Source organism: Sylvia atricapilla, chromosome 7, assembly GCF_009819655.1.
Source record: "Sylvia atricapilla isolate bSylAtr1 chromosome 7, bSylAtr1.pri, whole genome shotgun sequence".
NCBI lineage: Eukaryota > Metazoa > Chordata > Aves > Passeriformes > Sylviidae > Sylvia > Sylvia atricapilla.
In genome coordinates, this window is record NC_089146.1 from 19,999,015 (window position 1) to 20,016,965 (window position 17,951).

The 17,951-nt window shown below is 36.4% G+C and overlaps 1 protein-coding gene across 4 annotated transcripts in view; it reads left to right on the plus strand.

Annotated features, from left to right (window-relative positions):
• LOC136363539 (sodium channel protein type 1 subunit alpha) overlaps positions 1-17,951 on the plus strand; it is a 63,539-nt gene that overhangs the window by 13,031 nt on the left and 32,557 nt on the right. Inside the window, exons 5-16 of one of the 4 annotated variants that reach the window (XM_066322866.1) lie at positions 156-247; positions 1,360-1,632; positions 7,065-7,128; positions 7,507-7,648; positions 7,798-8,004; positions 8,489-8,794; positions 9,569-9,949; positions 11,164-11,296; positions 12,109-12,347; positions 14,662-14,835; positions 15,444-15,800; positions 16,517-16,999. In XM_066322866.1, the coding sequence (XP_066178963.1) occupies positions 156-247; positions 1,360-1,632; positions 7,065-7,128; positions 7,507-7,648; positions 7,798-8,004; positions 8,489-8,794; positions 9,569-9,949; positions 11,164-11,296; positions 12,109-12,347; positions 14,662-14,835; positions 15,444-15,800; positions 16,517-16,999 (2,851 nt within the window). Of the gene's footprint in view, positions 1-155; positions 248-345; positions 438-1,359; positions 1,633-7,064; positions 7,129-7,506; positions 7,649-7,797; positions 8,005-8,488; positions 8,795-9,568; positions 9,950-11,163; positions 11,297-12,108; positions 12,348-14,661; positions 14,836-15,443; positions 15,801-16,516; positions 17,000-17,951 lie in introns of all 4 variants that reach the window. The other 3 variants (XM_066322867.1, XM_066322868.1, XM_066322869.1) reach the window with 3 other exon arrangements.

A 17,951-nucleotide genomic window follows, 5' to 3' on the forward strand; every position in this document is an offset into this window, starting at 1 on the left:
TATATAAATGCAAGGCAAACTGCAGTGAAAGGTAAACCTCTGACTGTTGCTATTTAAGTTTTTGCTAAAAAACGCCAAAGCGGTCTTGATGAAAGACCCAAGTAAGTAGCATAAACTTTGCCTAAATTCTGAATAACTGTGATTTAATCCTACAGGTATGTAACAGAATTTGTAAACCTAGGCAATGTTTCAGCTCTTCGAACTTTCAGAGTATTGAGAGCTTTGAAAACTATTTCTGTAATTCCAGGTAAGAAGTAACTGGTGTAAGGTGTTAGGCCCCTTTTACCTCCCAACTGTTCCTTTTTATCCTGTCATTGTGTTTGTGTGTGAACTCCCCTATTACAGATATGTGACAGAGTTTGTGGACCTGGGCAATGTCTCAGCGTTGAGAACATTCAGAGTTCTCCGAGCTTTGAAAACAATATCAGTCATTCCAGGTGAGAGCGAGGTTAAACACTGAGGCTGACTTTAATTCACTGAAACAGAATTATTATTTTTTTAAATATGTGTTATTTCTTTCCACAAAAAAAGTAGGAATCAGATGGTGTCAGAATTCACTGAAATCTCTGATTCTTTGCTTTTGAAAATGAGCACTTTCTTTTTGAAATCAGCCTCTGAGTTTAACAGATCCTTGCATGAGACATTGCAGTACACAGTGTGTGTGGTTTGCATCGTATGACGTCAAGCTTTCTTCTCCACATTCAATGAATATTAGTAACCCTGAAGTTTTCTTACCCATGTGTATCCTACCTACATGATGTTATGTGGTATTTGTTGTGAATATTTGTGTCTAAAAAATCAAACTGTTTGAAAACACTGTTGACTTACTAAGAAGATGAAGGACTAAGATAATAAAGAGTAGCATGGGTGTTGCATGGGGGATTTATTATCTTAAAAAGCTACAATTTTCCAAACCATTTCCAGTTTTATAGCATTAAATTTGAACCCTATTTATTGTTGAACAGGCTTTTTACTACTGTCTTCTAAATCTAGTATGTTATAAAACTGATAGTAGTAAAGGTTTGGAGCAAGACATATTGACAAATGAAAAGAAAGAATATGTTAATGTGAGATCAGTGTACAGCATGAATAAAGAATTGTTGCTTGTTTTATCATTAAAACAAGTTGTTTTGAAATATATGCAACTCATTCCATTCACAGTTTCAAGTGGACATAAATTTCAGCTATTTATTCATTTTCACAAGTGAGAAAGCTCTTCACAAAAATGTTGTTTCACAGACATTACAATCATTTATTTGGGCTTCTGCATGAAATCTATAACTTTACTGGGAGATGCTGTAATTTTTGTGCTTTTAGAAAGTTTCCAACATCAAAATAAAAACTTCTTTCCATTTGCAGGCCTGAAGACTATTGTAGGAGCCCTGATTCAGTCTGTGAAGAAGCTCTCGGATGTGATGATCCTGACTGTGTTTTGTCTGAGTGTATTTGCACTGATAGGGCTGCAGCTGTTCATGGGCAACCTGAGGAATAAATGCCTGCAGTGGCCTCCACAAAATTTTACTTTGGAAACAAATATTACTTCCCAGATAAACAGCACCATAGGTGAAAATGGTACATTGGTTAATTCAACAGTGGCTCCGTTTGACTGGAAGGGGTACATTGAAGATGAAAGTAAGTATTGTCTGCAATATTCTCACTGAAGTGGTTTGTGGCTTACCCAGTTCTTAGAAGGAAGGCGGGGAATGGCCAATATATTTCATCAAGACAGAATAGGAGAAATATTTTCTCTCTCATACATCTGCTCTAAAGGCCTGCATGGAAGAGGGAACAAGGAACATGGTCTTGCTGCTTGGTATAGCTCTTTTTCCTCAGCTCTGGCTGCCAAATTCACATCTCCCGAGACAGAAAGGAGTCTTAAAATTACTTAATAGTCTTAAATATTTTCCATTCTGTTATCCAAAGCAAGATGAGAAGCAGTACACTATTCCCTTTCTGGCAGATATCAGAGACTTCTGATATGCAGTGAGAAGTCCAGTGAAGTCCTTATTTATTCTTGTGCATTATTATTATTATTATTATTATTATTATTATTATTACTATGGAGCGGGGTTGAGGTCTAGCAGATTTTTCTCCTAAAATTAATACTTGTTGTTCTTACAAACTGCAACACAGTAAAAAAAAAAAAAAAAAAATTAAAATTATTCCCTATCATTAATCACATTTTCTGTAGTATTTAGGGACTATGCTTGTGTATTCTTTCAGTCTTCTTGTACACTAAACTACATAGGTCATTAACTATTTCCACCTTTCTAGAATGTATTTTCTAGATGTTGATCTGTCATCTGAATCCTTTCTTTTTCATAAGCATGCTTCTTAAAGTGCAGTACCCACTGCATATAGGCATTTCTAGTCCACATAAGGAATACTAAGTTGGAAAGAAGTAGCAGCATATTGACTTCTGTTTTATAAATCCTATATAGATTGCTGTTGTTTGCAATTGTAATTTTGTTCAGCCTTTATCTACATGCTTCTGAATCTTTTAGACTTCTATCTCGTTGAGTTTTCACTTTGCATTTACACAGTTCATTGTTCCAGCCTGAACAACACCCTATTTTTTAAAACCATCTCTCCAGCTGGGCTGAGCCTTTGAAAATGTAACTCAAACTTACCACCATCCTTATCATATCAGAGTAATTCCAAATTTTATAAATATTCTTCTATCATCTGGATTATTTAAACCTTGGATATCAGCAACCTCAGACAAAGTTCTTCAGACACTGTTTTAATGCATCTTTCCACTTTGATAATTCCCCAAAGTACGACTTTTCAACCAGTTCTGCTGATATAGAGCACTCTGGCAGTCTGAGAGTGGATAAAGAAAAGCATTCCAGTACAGTTAAACGTGAGGGGCCAAACCTATCCTACAAATCAATGCTCACAGTTAATGTTAAGACAGGTTTGCATAGAGACTGCAGATGATCCCATACATCATCTCTAATGGTGAAAGTTACTTTTGGAGAAATTAAGAACTAAAGGGGAGAGAGAGATAGAAAAAGAGAAGAGATCACAGTGAACAGCTGCAAAGAGAAGTTGTGAGGTTTCCAGGTGAGTCTCCTCACTTGGTTATCCTTTCCAGTGCAGCAGTGATCACAACACTTTTCCCATTGCGTGTCTTTGATTTTCTTTAGCATCTCCTCGAATTCCTTACAGCTTGCTCCTTCTTACAGTTCTATTAGCACTAATTGGCATGCCCTTTGATCAGAGTGGGTGCTGTACGGCTGGCTGGTTTTTAAGCTTGTACATGCACGTTATTAGGTCACTTAATATAAAACCAAAGCCACAAGCAAAGAAGAGGAAAAAGGAGGAGAAAGAGAGGTGAATATCACACCAGAGACAACTGTTTCCTGTGAGCACCTGCTGTGGCAATAGTGTGTTTGCAAGTGTAAGGTCATGAGAACAAAAGTGACATGAAGAACAGCATGAGGATGCAGGAAAAATAGTGCCACAGAGGCTCTGCAAAACAGTGCCACAGCAGCTTGTGTGTAAGGCTGCAGGGAAACTGAAAGGCAGGATATAGAAGTGCAATTGGAAAGCCCTTAACAGTATAGAGACTGAGGCACCTAAGGCACTCTGGGGCAGCCAGGACTGACTAATTAAGGCTGAAACTCTGCAGCCAAAAAGCTAAATAATATCCTGTTCACATAAATAAATTATTGATCAGGAAGACAGAATTACCCCTGTATTTATAATTACTGCAGTTGCTACTGGAATACTATATAAAGTTCAATTTAGATAGAAAGTTGAAAAAATGAAGGAAGTTCAAAAAAAGAGCAGAATGATTAAAGGGTTGGAAAACATGCTTTATACCAAGATAGACCAGGAGCTCAGCCTACTTATCACTTCAAAGGGAAGGTTTAAGGGGTGATTTGATCACAGTTAAAAAAAAAAATCCATGGGGAACAGAATTTTCATCGTAGACAAATCTTTGATCTAGCAGGCAGAAATATAACAGGTTCAATAGCTGCAAGTCAAAGCCAGACAAATTTTGAATAAAAGTAAGACAGCTTCTAACTGTGATCACAAAGCTAATCAATGACTATGATGGATTTCCACCTGAATTTCTAAAACAAATCTTTTTGTGAAACTGGATTTACTTGAACATGTAAATTCATGGAGATCCCATGCCATAGGGCATGATAGTCTGAGCAGTATTCTAATGAAGACCTAGGCTTCAAGACCAAACTTAATTTCCTGACTTTTTAACAAAGAATTTATAAACTTAAGCTCTGATTTCATTTGATTTAAAGAAGACCTGATGCCCCCTGAAAATAAAGCTCAATTGAATTGGTTCCAGGAAGTACTTTATTGAATGGCTACATGAGCCTTTGGTATATTTACAGAATCTCATATGTATTGTGAAATTTAAAATGAAATTACAATTCTTACTATGAAGTTAATAAGGTTGTCCTTGCTTACCATGTGTTTCAAAGAGAAAAATTTTCTCTTAGCTTCCTGCTCTGTTTTTGCATGTGAGTGGGCAGACATGATACAAAACCCAGCTGCGTCACAGGGCAACAAGCAGTTCTTTACCTGCAGCTCAGAGCAGTACAATGGCAGTGTCTTTTGTAAGAATTACGGAAGTTGTTGTGCCATTAGTTGTGTATATTATGCAGAGAAAGGCATGTAAGCGCTAATTTTACCACTGAACTCACGTTTGGAGACACCATTTAGAGGGTCTTTATGTAAGCATTCCTGGCATTAATGAGTCAAGCACTCTTTTCCCTTCCCCGCCCACTTTTCTTTTTTCAAGAATGCTGATAAACTTATAGTTTCAGATAAGCTGAGGTTTGTCTTAATAAGATTTCCATAAGCCTTTTTGTTCTGAGAAAAAGCATCTCACAATCTATTTTATGAAATAACAATTATTCTCTGTGCTTCTCATGTTACACCCTGTGCTTACTCTAACAGTTTTACTCTTGCTTAAAGTTAGGTGCTCACCTACCAGGGAGTTTTTCTCAATCAATTAAAGAGGAGCCAAACTTATACTATTCATGTAATGAGGGATTTTTTTCACTTCACTTTGGTAAAACACAGTTCAAAATTTTGCATCTAGGTAGAGGCATGTACCCTACATATTCTGCTCAGCTTGTGTCTTATAAAAATTTTCCTATCATGATAACATTTTGAGCACTTGCCCAAGAGCATCAGTGCACTCAGAGAAAGCCTGTGTGGCTTTAATTTCTGTGGAGCTGGCAAGTACAGCACCCTTGCAGAGCACATCTTGTCTGAAGCACAGGACCTGAGTGCAGACCTGTTGTAGCAGTTCAGCTCAGCTGGTGCAGTGCTGATCAGGACTGACTGCTCCATGTAAGCCATATCAAGGCAGGTTTGAATTCTTCCCAACAAGCTGTTATGTTCCAGCATGTTTTAATCATGATTAGCTGACATAAGGCAGAACAAGGTTTGCTTCCTGAGGGTCAGCTGTGGCCAGCATCCTGTCAGCTTTCTGTTTACAGCCGTGTTTCAGCACAGAGCAGCTCTGCAATGCACACCAGCCCAGAGCGACAGCAGCCGCACACAGAGCTATGCAATTGGCACACCACAGGAGGTTGTTCCCTGTGAGATGCAGATGCAACATTAGACACTGAAAATGAGTCCTTTGAAAATGAGTGAAGTGTCAGAACAAGGTCTAGATACAGGTTAGACTCGTTTTTCCAAATGGTGAGTTTTGCTCACAGGATGGAGTGATGCAGCTGGCCCAGGTACTGTGTCCCTTCTTGCAGCAAACCAATATGTGCTGAGCCAGCAGCTTGTGACACCTCCTCAGACTCACAATTCATTAGTGTCTGTAGTAGCCTGGCTTGGGCAGCACAGCAGTCAAGTTTAAACTCACCTGCACTCATTTTCAAAGGAGATAATTTTAAGGGAATTTAGCAGGACAGTTAAACAGAAAAGAAATCCAGCATGGGGTTAAAATCTGCTCAGGAAGTAAAAAAGGTACCACCTTAATTCTGAAGCTGCTACGATTCGGAAGTGTTCGAGCTAGGGAGGTGCTCAGAGGAGCATCACCATTGTCCCTGCCCTGTCCTTACAGACAGCCTGAGGCAATACTTTTGGATTCCATCAGAAATGGTCTGACCCTGTATAAAAAACATCCTTATGCCTGTGACCGAATGGGAGATTGTTATTACAATAACAATACAATAACAGGAGAAGCTTCTCCTGTGATAATTCTTTCAAAATCAAGATTTTAGCAATCAAGACTCTAGGTATCTGCTTTGAGGAGGAAAAGAAAAACACTTCTCAAGGATACAGTCAAGATGAATCTTAATAAGCACAAAGTTTTGCTCATCTCTTTGTTCTTGTAAGAAGAGATAGGTCAATGTCTTTGTTATTTAAACCATCTAAAAAATCCTTCGACTATGGCATTACTGTACAGACTACAGGATGGTTGGTTACAGGGTGATTTGGTGGAACTTACCCAATTTATTTTACTAAGGTGTTCAATAATTTTTTCATGTACTCTTAATATCTTACTTAAGAAGGTGTGACTGCAGTAATTATGTCTGAGTTAAATTTAGGTGTATGCCAGTGGGCTTCATTCAGTCAGTGGGCTACAACTGCAGTGGGCTACCTATAAGCATCAGAGCTGCTGGCAGCTGCTGGCAGCTGGGTGGGCTTTTGCAGGGTTGACATATAAGGTAACTATTACAAGTGCTTGTGAGCAACAAACTGAAACCCCTGGCAATACTGATCAGAAAGTTTTGAAGAAATGAAGAGAATATTTTTTCAGATAGATTTTAATTGTTCTAACAAACAACTATACATTATTTAACAAAGCGTGATTTAGTTCAGTGAGACAGAAGGGAGAATTCACACCCAGAAGCATTTGCCAGAATATTTAGTAAATTTTGGCGTTTTAGCAGTGAGTGCTGTGAGCAACAGTGCTTAATGAAATTCTTAATATAATTTACTATAAAGTTGTTGTCCTGCTGAGAAAGTAACACTGCTTGTTTAAAACTGGATCAGAAATTACCTTAAAACTTTTAGAGATACTGGCTATATTTTGAATTTTACAATTTTTAAAATTCTTTTTGAAACAGGTCATTTTTATTTTCTGGAAGGGCAAAACGATGCTCTGCTTTGTGGAAATAGCTCTGATGCTGGGTAAGACCGAATTTCATCATATTATTGCACTGTGTAGAAATGAGATCCATGTTCCATAGACAGGCAGTTCGAGTGGGGCTTATTTTGAGTGACCACTTCCCTTCACATTAGAAAGCCTTTTACACTGTGTTTAGGATTTGTGTTCCTGATCAGAGCTCAGTGGATTGGTCAGGTAAACTGGATGTTTGCATGACAAATGAGTAATATAGTGTTAGTATAGCTCCTGCCTGGTTGACAAGTAACAGGAAGAGCAGTACATGATGAGGAAACCTGGCAAAGCATGTTATTTTGCAGTTCTGGCTGCACATATGAGTACACTAACATCCAGATGATAATATTGAAATTACTAAATAGGTAATGTCCAGTTTGTCTTTGTAGGCAGTGCCCAGAAGGATATACTTGTGTGAAAGCTGGCAGAAACCCCAACTATGGCTACACAAGTTTTGACACCTTCAGCTGGGCTTTTTTGTCACTGTTTCGGCTAATGACTCAGGACTTCTGGGAAAACCTTTATCAATTGGTGAGAAATTTTTAATGAAAATAGACCAAATATGTTTCTATCAGTGATGTAAAAGGACTAGAGTCAATTTTCTTATCTGAATTTTAACAATATGAAAATCAGAATTTCTGGTAAAATACACTTGCTTATAAATGTATTACTATTTCCAGACTCTTCGTGCTGCTGGGAAGACATACATGATATTTTTTGTTCTGGTGATTTTTCTGGGCTCTTTCTATCTGATAAACCTGATCCTGGCTGTGGTCGCCATGGCCTACGAAGAACAGAATCAAGCAACCCTGGAAGAAGCAGAGCAGAAAGAGGCAGAATTTCAGCAGATGCTGGAACAACTGAAGAAGCAACAGGAAGCAGCCCAGGTATCATTTATGGTGTAGTAATGCAGAACTGTAAGGAAGTGAGTTTACTAGAGATATTCAACTTCTGCTTTCTGAAATTGGAGATATAAAGCACTCTGTTGGTCTTTCAATGACAGAGCTAGCTCAGAGGTGTTCTGTTCTGCACTGAAGAAGGGTATTTTGAATGATTCAGCCATCAAGAAGGAATACGTACAACTAGGTACAGGTTATTCACTATATTTTTCTGGTCTAGTGTCATTAACACAGTCTGGTAGACTTCTGCATTTAAAATTCACTCATGAAGGATGAGAGAAGTCTGTGACCAACACATATCTTGAGTCAACTGATTAATAATAATAGGAGAAAAACCTAGGGAAAGGATAGCCTGTAGGAAGTGTTAAGATCTGGCACTTACCGAGTAGAAATTATGTATAAATAAATTAAAGAAAGGAAAACATTTTGTCACGGTTTGGAATTTACATAAATTCCTTCTTCATCATGGCAGGCAGCAGCGGTGGCAGCAGCAGCAGTAACAGCATCTGCAGAGTCCAGGGAGCCCAGTGCTGGAGGAGAAGCAGGAGGGCTCTCAGAAAGTTCCTCAGATGCATCAAAATTGAGCTCAAAGAGTGCAAAAGAGAGGAGAAATAGAAGGAAAAAAAGGAAACAGAAAGAACAGTCTGGAGGAGAGGAAAAAGATGAAGATGAATTTCACAAGTCTGAATCAGAAGACAGCATCAGAAGGAAAGGTTTCCGATTGTCTATTGAAGGCAATAGACTGACATATGAAAAGAAGTATTCCTCTCCACATCAGGTATTGCCTGTAGTGGGTTTTTTTGGCATATTTTTAAAGCATCATAGGCTGTTGCAAAACTACTTTAGTCTTCCTAAAGTACAGTAATGCGATGCTGTTGCATAAACAAAGGAAATACTAATACTTTTATTAACTTAATTAGTGTTGCTTGTGCTTGAGAGGAAGTACTCCAGCTGCTTTGTAGAAATTTTTAGATTGCCTTGTAGAAAAAACCCTGAGAATTAAATGGAACCTCATATCTCTGTTTGTCTAAGAGGATTATTTAAAAATAATAATAAAATATTCTCTGATTGATTATGTAGGGTTTCTTTTAGCATGCTTATATATTACGTAGACTTGTTAAAATGCTACAGTATTTTTCTGTTATAATAGCCTCGCATTTTCCTCTTGTTTCAATGATGTTTGAACCAATGTTTGTTCACTATGGGCAAGATGCTTAATACATGAAAAAAAGTGAATGTATGGACTTCCTCTTTTTCTTGGTGGGAATTAAGCAACTAATCTATATGGCAACTTTAGCTGAAAAAGGAGTGTTCAGTACTGATTTTGTCTTAAGAATCCATGAACAGTGATAGTTCTATCTGTAAAATATATCTCTAATGAAACACATGCAAAATTTTCACAGCAGCATGTAGCTTCTGGGTAAAATAGTTACTCTCATTAAAAAAAAAAAAAAAAAAAAAAAAAAAAAAAAAAAAAAAACCAATGCTAATCTAATAACAATGCTAACTTTGAGGACTTCAGCTAATACTCACATATTTTGTTTGCCTGCAGTCTTTGCTGAGCATTCGTGGCTCCCTGTTTTCCCCAAGGCGCAACAGCAGAACAAGTCTTTTCAGCTTCAGAGGTCGAGCAAAGGATGTAGGATCAGAAAACGACTTTGCTGATGATGAGCACAGCACTTTCGAAGACAATGACAGTAGAAGGGATTCTCTCTTCGTGCCACGCAGACATGGCGAACGGCGCAACAGTAACATTAGCCAGGCCAGTAGGTCATCCAGGATGCTGGCAGTGTTTCCAGTGAATGGGAAGATGCACAGCACCGTGGATTGCAATGGGGTGGTTTCCCTGGTTGGTGGACCATCTGTTCCTACATCGCCTGTTGGACAGCTTCTGCCAGAGGTGATAATAGATAAACCAGCTACTGATGACAATGTAAGAAAGTTTTAAATAGCTTAGGCATGGTGGCCTTTCCTTACTGCACCAGCCAGTGTTTTCTACAGAATGGAACCCTTGGCAATGCTTCCTGGTTGGTCAAGCTGTGAATGCTCCTGCATCTTGTAAAATCTTTACTAAAAAAAATAGCTAAGATAGGTTTGCAACCTAAGCATTTACTTACAAAGATTCTCATAACTAACAAATGCAAGTCACAGTTTCCAATTAAAAAAAAATAACATTCACATTCATAAAAATGCTATGCTTCACTGTATTACTGTGCCATACTTTTCTTTACCTGATCTGAAGGTCCATCTAGCTATGGTAGACATATTATATTTTGATATATTATAATATAATACAATATATTGGCATACAACGGAGAATACCATACAAAAATATTATATAACTGCAATCAATATGATGCTGTATTACCACTATCAAAATTAGCATTGGTAGTTAATTTTGATATTATTCTTCCTTATCAGCCTGGTTAAAAACATAAGGAAGTCATCAATTCCTTCTTACCATTTATATCTCATTTCTATATATTTTCCATCCATTTCTGGTGGAATATTGCAGTATAGACAACAGATAGTTCATTGGAAGGTAGCAGTTCAATACATACTTCCAAAAGTGCAAATGTCTGTGTGAACATATGTGCAGCACATATTGCTGCCATTCTCTTACCATACACAAGGTAAGAGAAAATGTCTCAAAAAAATTTCTTGCTTAGAATTTGTCTACTCAGACTGCAAAAAAAAACTAGCATGAGGAAGCATGAGGAAGTCAGACTTTTCTTACTTGCTACAGTTCAGTTAGGGGAAAAGGCTATTATATTACAGATCCCAGAATATTCTATCAGCATGAGCAAGGAAAAAAAATTACAGTTTGCAAAATTTTGTGCAATATTTTGAACTCAATCCTTTTCCATTTGTTTAAATTTCATTAAATGTTTAAAGACTTTTCATATTTTGAAGAAAAAAAATGCAAAAATTAAGAAATAAATTCTGTCTCAATCTTGAACTGTGGGTACCTAATGCCTTTCGAAAATTATTTAAAAGGTACTGAAAAGTAATAAAAGTCCGACATGGTGAAATATGAAGTGCACGGAGCACGAGTCCAAGCTAAGACACTACTAACAGGCTGATGTAGTATTTGCTTCTCTGGTTGTTTCTTCAACGTGGTCTCACCTATTGTCGTTCTCTGCATAGGGCACCACGACAGAACCAGAAGTGAGGAAGAGAATATCAGGTTCTTTTCACATTTCTATGGACTTCCTGGAAGATCCCGCTTTAAGGGAAAGAGCCATGAGTATTGCTAGCATCCTCACAAACACTGTGGAAGGTGTGTGCTATGCATAGCTTAATATTTAATCCTGTTTTTCCAATGGATTTCTGAAAATTTGAGTTGAAACTTGAAAACAGATTTAAAATAGCTTAAGTATAGATAACGTCCAACAAACTGACACATATTTATCAGTAAACTCAAAACTCTTTACTTATTAAGGTTATTACATAACTAAGCATTAAAGTTATTACATAAGGAAGCATTTCTATCTCATTGTTTTGTCATCATCTAACTCATGTGCATGGTCATAACTGAATGGATGCTTATGCATAATAATTAAAAATGTATTATTGGACACAAAAATGCCAGTGAACATTTTTCAAACATATGCAACTATTCTTAAAATATATATACATTTTTGCAGTTATATTTATTCAGTTATTTTGTAAAGCTATTCTAGGTGATCAAAATGTGGGCTTTTTTTTAATTTGGAATGAAAATTTTCACCTGAATGCTACAAATTTCAGAATAAAAATATTTACATACAAGAACAGTCGGTGGGAGAAACAAGCTGAAGTGTAATCAAGGAAAAATTAAATACATAATACAAACGGATGCATAAATTGATGCTGATTAGCATAGTGATTGGGATACAAAGAAGTTGTGCTTGACAGATAGACTTTGGACATAGCAAATATATTTGATTGCAATTTTAAAAGACTTTCCTTAAAAGCCCTGTGGAATGGGAGCCTAAAGAAGGTTAATCAGTACCACTACACACTGAAAACTTGACCTGTACAATTCCTATTGGAATGAGGAATGTTAGAAAAATCACATAGTTACATATATAAACTTTTTTTTCCCCACAGAACTTGAAGAATCGAGACAGAAATGTCCACCATGTTGGTATAAATTCGCAAATATTTTCTTGATCTGGGACTGCAGTCCACATTGGCTAAAAGTTAAGCATATTGTCAACTTAGTGGTAATGGACCCATTTGTTGACCTGGCTATTACAATTTGCATTGTTTTAAATACACTCTTTATGGCTATGGAACATTATCCGATGACCAGCGAATTCGAAAATGTACTTTCAGTTGGAAATCTGGTAAGTTTGTTGGGGTTTTATGTTCATGATTTGGAAGGAAATATGCCTGTAATAACAGAAAGAAAAAGCTTAAACACCTTTTTGGATATTTATTGGTCTTCAGATATAAGTATCAGAACATTTTTGGAACTGTCAGCCCTGACTCATATAGCTTAGGATACTGTAAAATCAATATATGTTGTGTTCGGCAAAACCTAATTAAAAATTTAAAATTTGGCTCCAATGCTACATTAAGTAAAGTCTATCTTAAGCAGAGTTTGATTTGTGTAACTACTAAAGCAAGAAATGCCTTGCTTCCATGAAAGAGACGCTATGTAAGTAAATGCAGTGTTAGTTTCTTAATCAATACAATACAAATCTCTAAATTATGAATATGTTTTAATTGCTCTTTCCTGAGCAGAAACTTTCAATAGATAAAAGATCACTTTTAAAGCATTTCTAGAATTTTCTCATGCAAAAGTCTTTTTATATGGATAAGTGGATTGTTTTCTTTCTCTGCTTTATGTAAAAAACACTCCGCAGTACTTTTTCTTCTCCTATTTTTTATTGTTTTTATCCTCTGATAATAAGTAAGATTTATTTTCCTCATGTTGTCAGCTGTATTTTCTCCCTTTCTCTCTGATTCAAAAAGATAAATTATTAAAGATTTCATGAGTTAACTTTTTGTAGCTCTCATGCTTTTGAACTGACAGGTTTGATCACATAGAAATATCTGCAGCTACAGTCCTACTTTATCTCTTGCTTTAAGAATTGATTTCTTATAATGTCATTTTTAATAACCCTTGTTTTGTAATGAGAAACAAATAGATTGTGTAAATAACTATAGAATTTAGGCGAGAGAATGAATAGAATGTTGTACAGCTGATTTTCATATACTTAAAATAAGGGAAATGCTGAACCTTTGTTTCCTAATAAAATGTAAAATCTTGTAGTGTAGCATTTTATAGGTTTGTTTTCCAACTGAGAAAATTCCATATAAATTTTGGTGCGCCTCTGACTAAAAAGAGAGTGTGAGAAAACCTGTCTATAAGCACCCTATTCTTTCAGTTTTAGGCTCCTTGACATAAACCCCATCTGTAATAGAGGATCTCAGAGGCTGCCTGCTCCAGTAGTTCCAGTTTAAAGCTCCTTGTGCCATTCTGATTGTTAGGAACCTAAGTCAACATTTCAAACTGTATCATTCCTATGTCTTTCTCAGGGTTTCTAATCTTGTATCTTAAAAATTGGTAACCTTTCCCTCTCTAGTGTTTGTATCTAGAGTGTATTTAAAGACTGTAACAATCTACCTTGAGTATTGGTGTTCCTAGGCAGAGCAAGTCAGACTCTTCTTTCCTGTCTCCTGAATATCCCACTTAGGTTATTATTCTCTTTAGCTGTCCTATTTTCTTTTCAGCTTGCTGGAAAATAGGTTATCCAAAAAAAAAAAAAAAAAAAAAATCCCTGAACAACAACAAAAAAGCATTTCAAAAAGCATTTGAGCAGGGCTCAAACAGTTTATAATGGTGGCTTTAGTACATTCCTATCCTAAAAGACATTCTCCTAAGACTTCTCTGGAAGCTACTCAGGGTTATTACTTTGGTGGGTCTTAAATATAATTCCCACTTCATTCAGCATAGAAACTCGTGACGAGAAACCACTACCAGCAGCACTTTGTTTAAAATGCATTCTTAAATACTCCTTTATTCCTGTCATTGAAGTGTTTGAGCCAACCAGTTTTGCTGAACTTACTGGGCACACCCAGGCAGAAGTTACTCAGCTTCAGGAAACTGTTGTACCTTAGTACATTATAAAGTATCTCAGCTGCTGGATCAACTGAAATACATTATAATATACCATTTATTCATCTGGTGTAAATAATCACAGCTCTGTTGAACAGAATGGCAGGTCATAGCAGGCAAGAAGCTGCCCCCCTGTAGTCTTAGATTTGGCCTCATTTGTAATTTGTATACCAAGAAAGAGCTATACCATGTTTCTTGGAAAGCATTCTGGTTTATGTTCTGAAAATCAAATTTGGGGAATTGTTTATACAGTACATGAGAAAGTCCATATCCTTAGAGAGTTGAAATTACATTTTAAATGTTATAAACCAGAAGTTTATGTAATTCACTTGATATAAAATGTAATTAATAGAAAAATTACCTGGTTGTCTGACACTTGTTAAGGGAAGGTGGGCATAATAAATCACTACAGTAAATGCAAAAAAATTTCAGTGTAGCTTTTGGATAAGACATAACTTGAATTAAAAACCTAGACAACAACTAGATCTGGAGTATTATGTTTCACCATGAAATAACAAACTGCCGTTTGAACTCAGGTCTTCACTGGAATCTTCACAGCAGAAATGTTTCTCAAGATAATTGCAATGGACCCTTACTATTATTTCCAGGAAGGCTGGAATATTTTTGATGGTTTTATTGTAACCCTTAGCTTGGTTGAACTTGGTCTTGCAGATGTGGAAGGACTATCAGTTCTTCGATCATTCAGATTGGTAAATATATTTCAGTCGTACTGATTTTTCAATGTGGCTTCATTAAAATAATTTTATTTTTGTCTTAAAAATTTGCTTGATGCTTGCCATGATACTGATCCTGAGGACAGTTTCATTAGCTCAAATACTTACTAATTGTGCTATCTTACAGTCTTCAATGGGAATTGATAGGGATCCAAACAGATAGCAGTGGGTGCCCTGGGGCTATTTCCAATGTATCCATTGTATATACACACTTTAAACATCCCTCTATGCAGAAATAAATTGACTCACTGGAGGTATTATGCTCTGATTAGAATCACAGGAATAGATCACTGTACATACTAGTTGAAAAGTTGTCCAGATTATTTTAGCAGGTGAACCCTAGATTTCAAGTTCAAATCAGTAGCTTCTTTGGTCTTCAGTAAAAGCTATGCTTTGAGAATATCAGATTACAATTTTACAAATTTTTCTGAGGGAAACTTCCATCTTCATGCTTTTAGAGAAGATGATACCCTCTGAATAGTCCAACTAAAGGCATAGTTTGCATCAGTATCCTTCCATGAATTAATGTTAAAATATCCCTGTGTCTTTCTGGTTCTCTCAACAATATTTTTCTTTCTTTCCAGTTACGAGTTTTCAAACTGGCAAAATCTTGGCCAACATTAAATATGCTGATAAAAATCATTGGTAATTCCGTGGGGGCTCTGGGGAATCTGACCCTGGTGCTGGCCATCATTGTGTTCATTTTTGCTGTGGTTGGGATGCAGCTGTTTGGGAAAAACTACAAGGAATGTGTCTGCAAGATTGCAAGTGACTGTGTGCTTCCTCGCTGGCACATGCAAGATTTTTTCCACTCTTTCCTGATTGTATTCCGAGTGCTGTGTGGAGAATGGATAGAAACCATGTGGGACTGCATGGAGGTTGCTGGCCAAGCCATGTGCCTTACAGTCTTCATGATGGTCATGGTGATTGGAAATCTAGTGGTATGTAACCAAAGTGTTAACAAAAAAATTATTTGGCAAGAGCGTGGTCTCAGTCCTGAAGTGAACTAAGTGCTCTGGCTCTGCTTCAACAAAGCATTTAAGCAGGTGGTTTCAAAAAATGCTTAAAGTTGAGCTTAAGAGCTTTTTTGGATAGAGAACAAAATATTCTGCCATGTCAAAATCCTAAGAATGTCAGAGTGGGCACTTAAGAATGCAAATAGTTTGTCTTTTGGCCTTTGAAAATATTTTGTGCTCCAAATAATTTTAGTTTATGGGCTTTTTATAAACCGTTTGCTGTGGGGTTTTTTTTGTTGTTGTTGTTATTTACACCATATGATTAGTCACCTGAATAATCTAATCTTTGTTGTGTGATGGGATAAATTAAACTTTTTAATGATGCTGAACAGCTAGTTTGATAGCTCCATTTTTAGATTATAAGCTATGACAGCAAAATATTTATATAATGTGGGGACTTAAAGACACATTTACAGATATTAGTCAATTGTACAAATATTTTTGAATAGTGATCAGAACCTAAGCTAAGTGAAATCAGCTTGGTTTTATGGAGAACAGAAAATGTTTTGAGGGTACTTTTTTGGTTATGGTCAGTTACTAGGATTTCAGTCTTTGATGTCATTAATAGGACATGTTTTAATAAAATAAATGTTGTTTTTCTTAATAAAGTCTAGAACATCTTTTTGTAAATCTTTCTGCAGGTATTGAATCTATTTTTGGCCTTGCTGCTGAGCTCATTTAGTGCAGACAACCTTGCCGTGACAGATGATGATAATGAAATGAACAATCTCCAGATTGCTGTGGCAAGAATGCAGAAAGGCATAGATTATGTGAAGAGAAAAGCACGTGAATTCATTCAGAAAGCTTTTGTTAAAAAACAGAAAGCTTTAGATGAAATCAAGCCACTTGAAGATTTAAACAACAAAAATAGCTGTATTTCTAACCATACAACTGTGGAACTAAGCAAGGACCATGACTACATTAAAGATGCAAATGGAACCACCAGTGGTATAGGTACAGGCAGCAGTGTGGAAAAATACATAATTGATGAGAGTGATTACATGTCGTTCATAAACAACCCAAGTCTCACTGTGACAGTGCCCATTGCTGTGGGTGAATCTGACTTTGAAAATCTAAACACAGAAGAATTTAGTAGTGAATCAGACCTGGAAGAAAGCAAAGAGGTATTTAGATTTTTTTTGCATTTCTCTCTGATCTTTTAAGGGTCTTTGATATGTCGGATTTTGTTTGATTGCTTGGGGTTTTTTGTTTTACTTTTCATAAGCCATGTATTCAATTCTTAATATTTTATTTTGACACTTCTTCATAGATGGGCATAAATGAGTGTATAAAGGACTTAATTCTTGACTAACGAAAGTGTGAGAAAGAGTTAAAAATTATAGCCTCCAAGAGGTGATAAGAGGCCAGGTAATGGGAGACTCAGCTAATCCATAAAACTATGTATGCTCCACATGGTAGTTGTAGCATCTTGTAGCTGCCTTAGCTGCAGTGTTATTCCACCAGAATTTTTTATTTATCTTCTGTGGCAAGGGTCCCATGAGGAATGTGATACACCTTCTCACTGCCTCTTGAAAAAGCAGATGTAGACCAGAAAACATCTAGATAGTTTATGTAACTCCTTTAGACATATGAATTTTTATATTTTAAAATTGTCAGCTCTTCTAGACCTGGATTCCCATAAAAAGAAGTCTTAAACATAGACTCTCCATATACTTCAAATTCACTTGGTTGTTAAAATTTAGAAGTACCAACAGATGAAAATATCTACTGTTGCTGAAGGAAGCTAAAGCAGACTATTGATATAAAGCCTTTTTGAGAACTATAATTTTTAAAAACATATTAAGGCTATAACAGTTCCATTACGTAACTTTTTGTATGTGGCTATTTCAGCAAAATAATTTTAATTGATTCCATGACAGAATTTGCAAAACAACTATACCTTCAATGACTTATTTTGTTGCCATTTTAGTCAAAACAGAAAATTACCTTTTCAGACACTTAACAATATTAGTTTTCTCACTTGAGAAACCTCAGCCTTAAACAGCCAGTTCCCATTCTGGTAGCAATGCAGTTTCTTTACAGAATGACTCATCTTCCCCCTTCTGTCCTACTGTT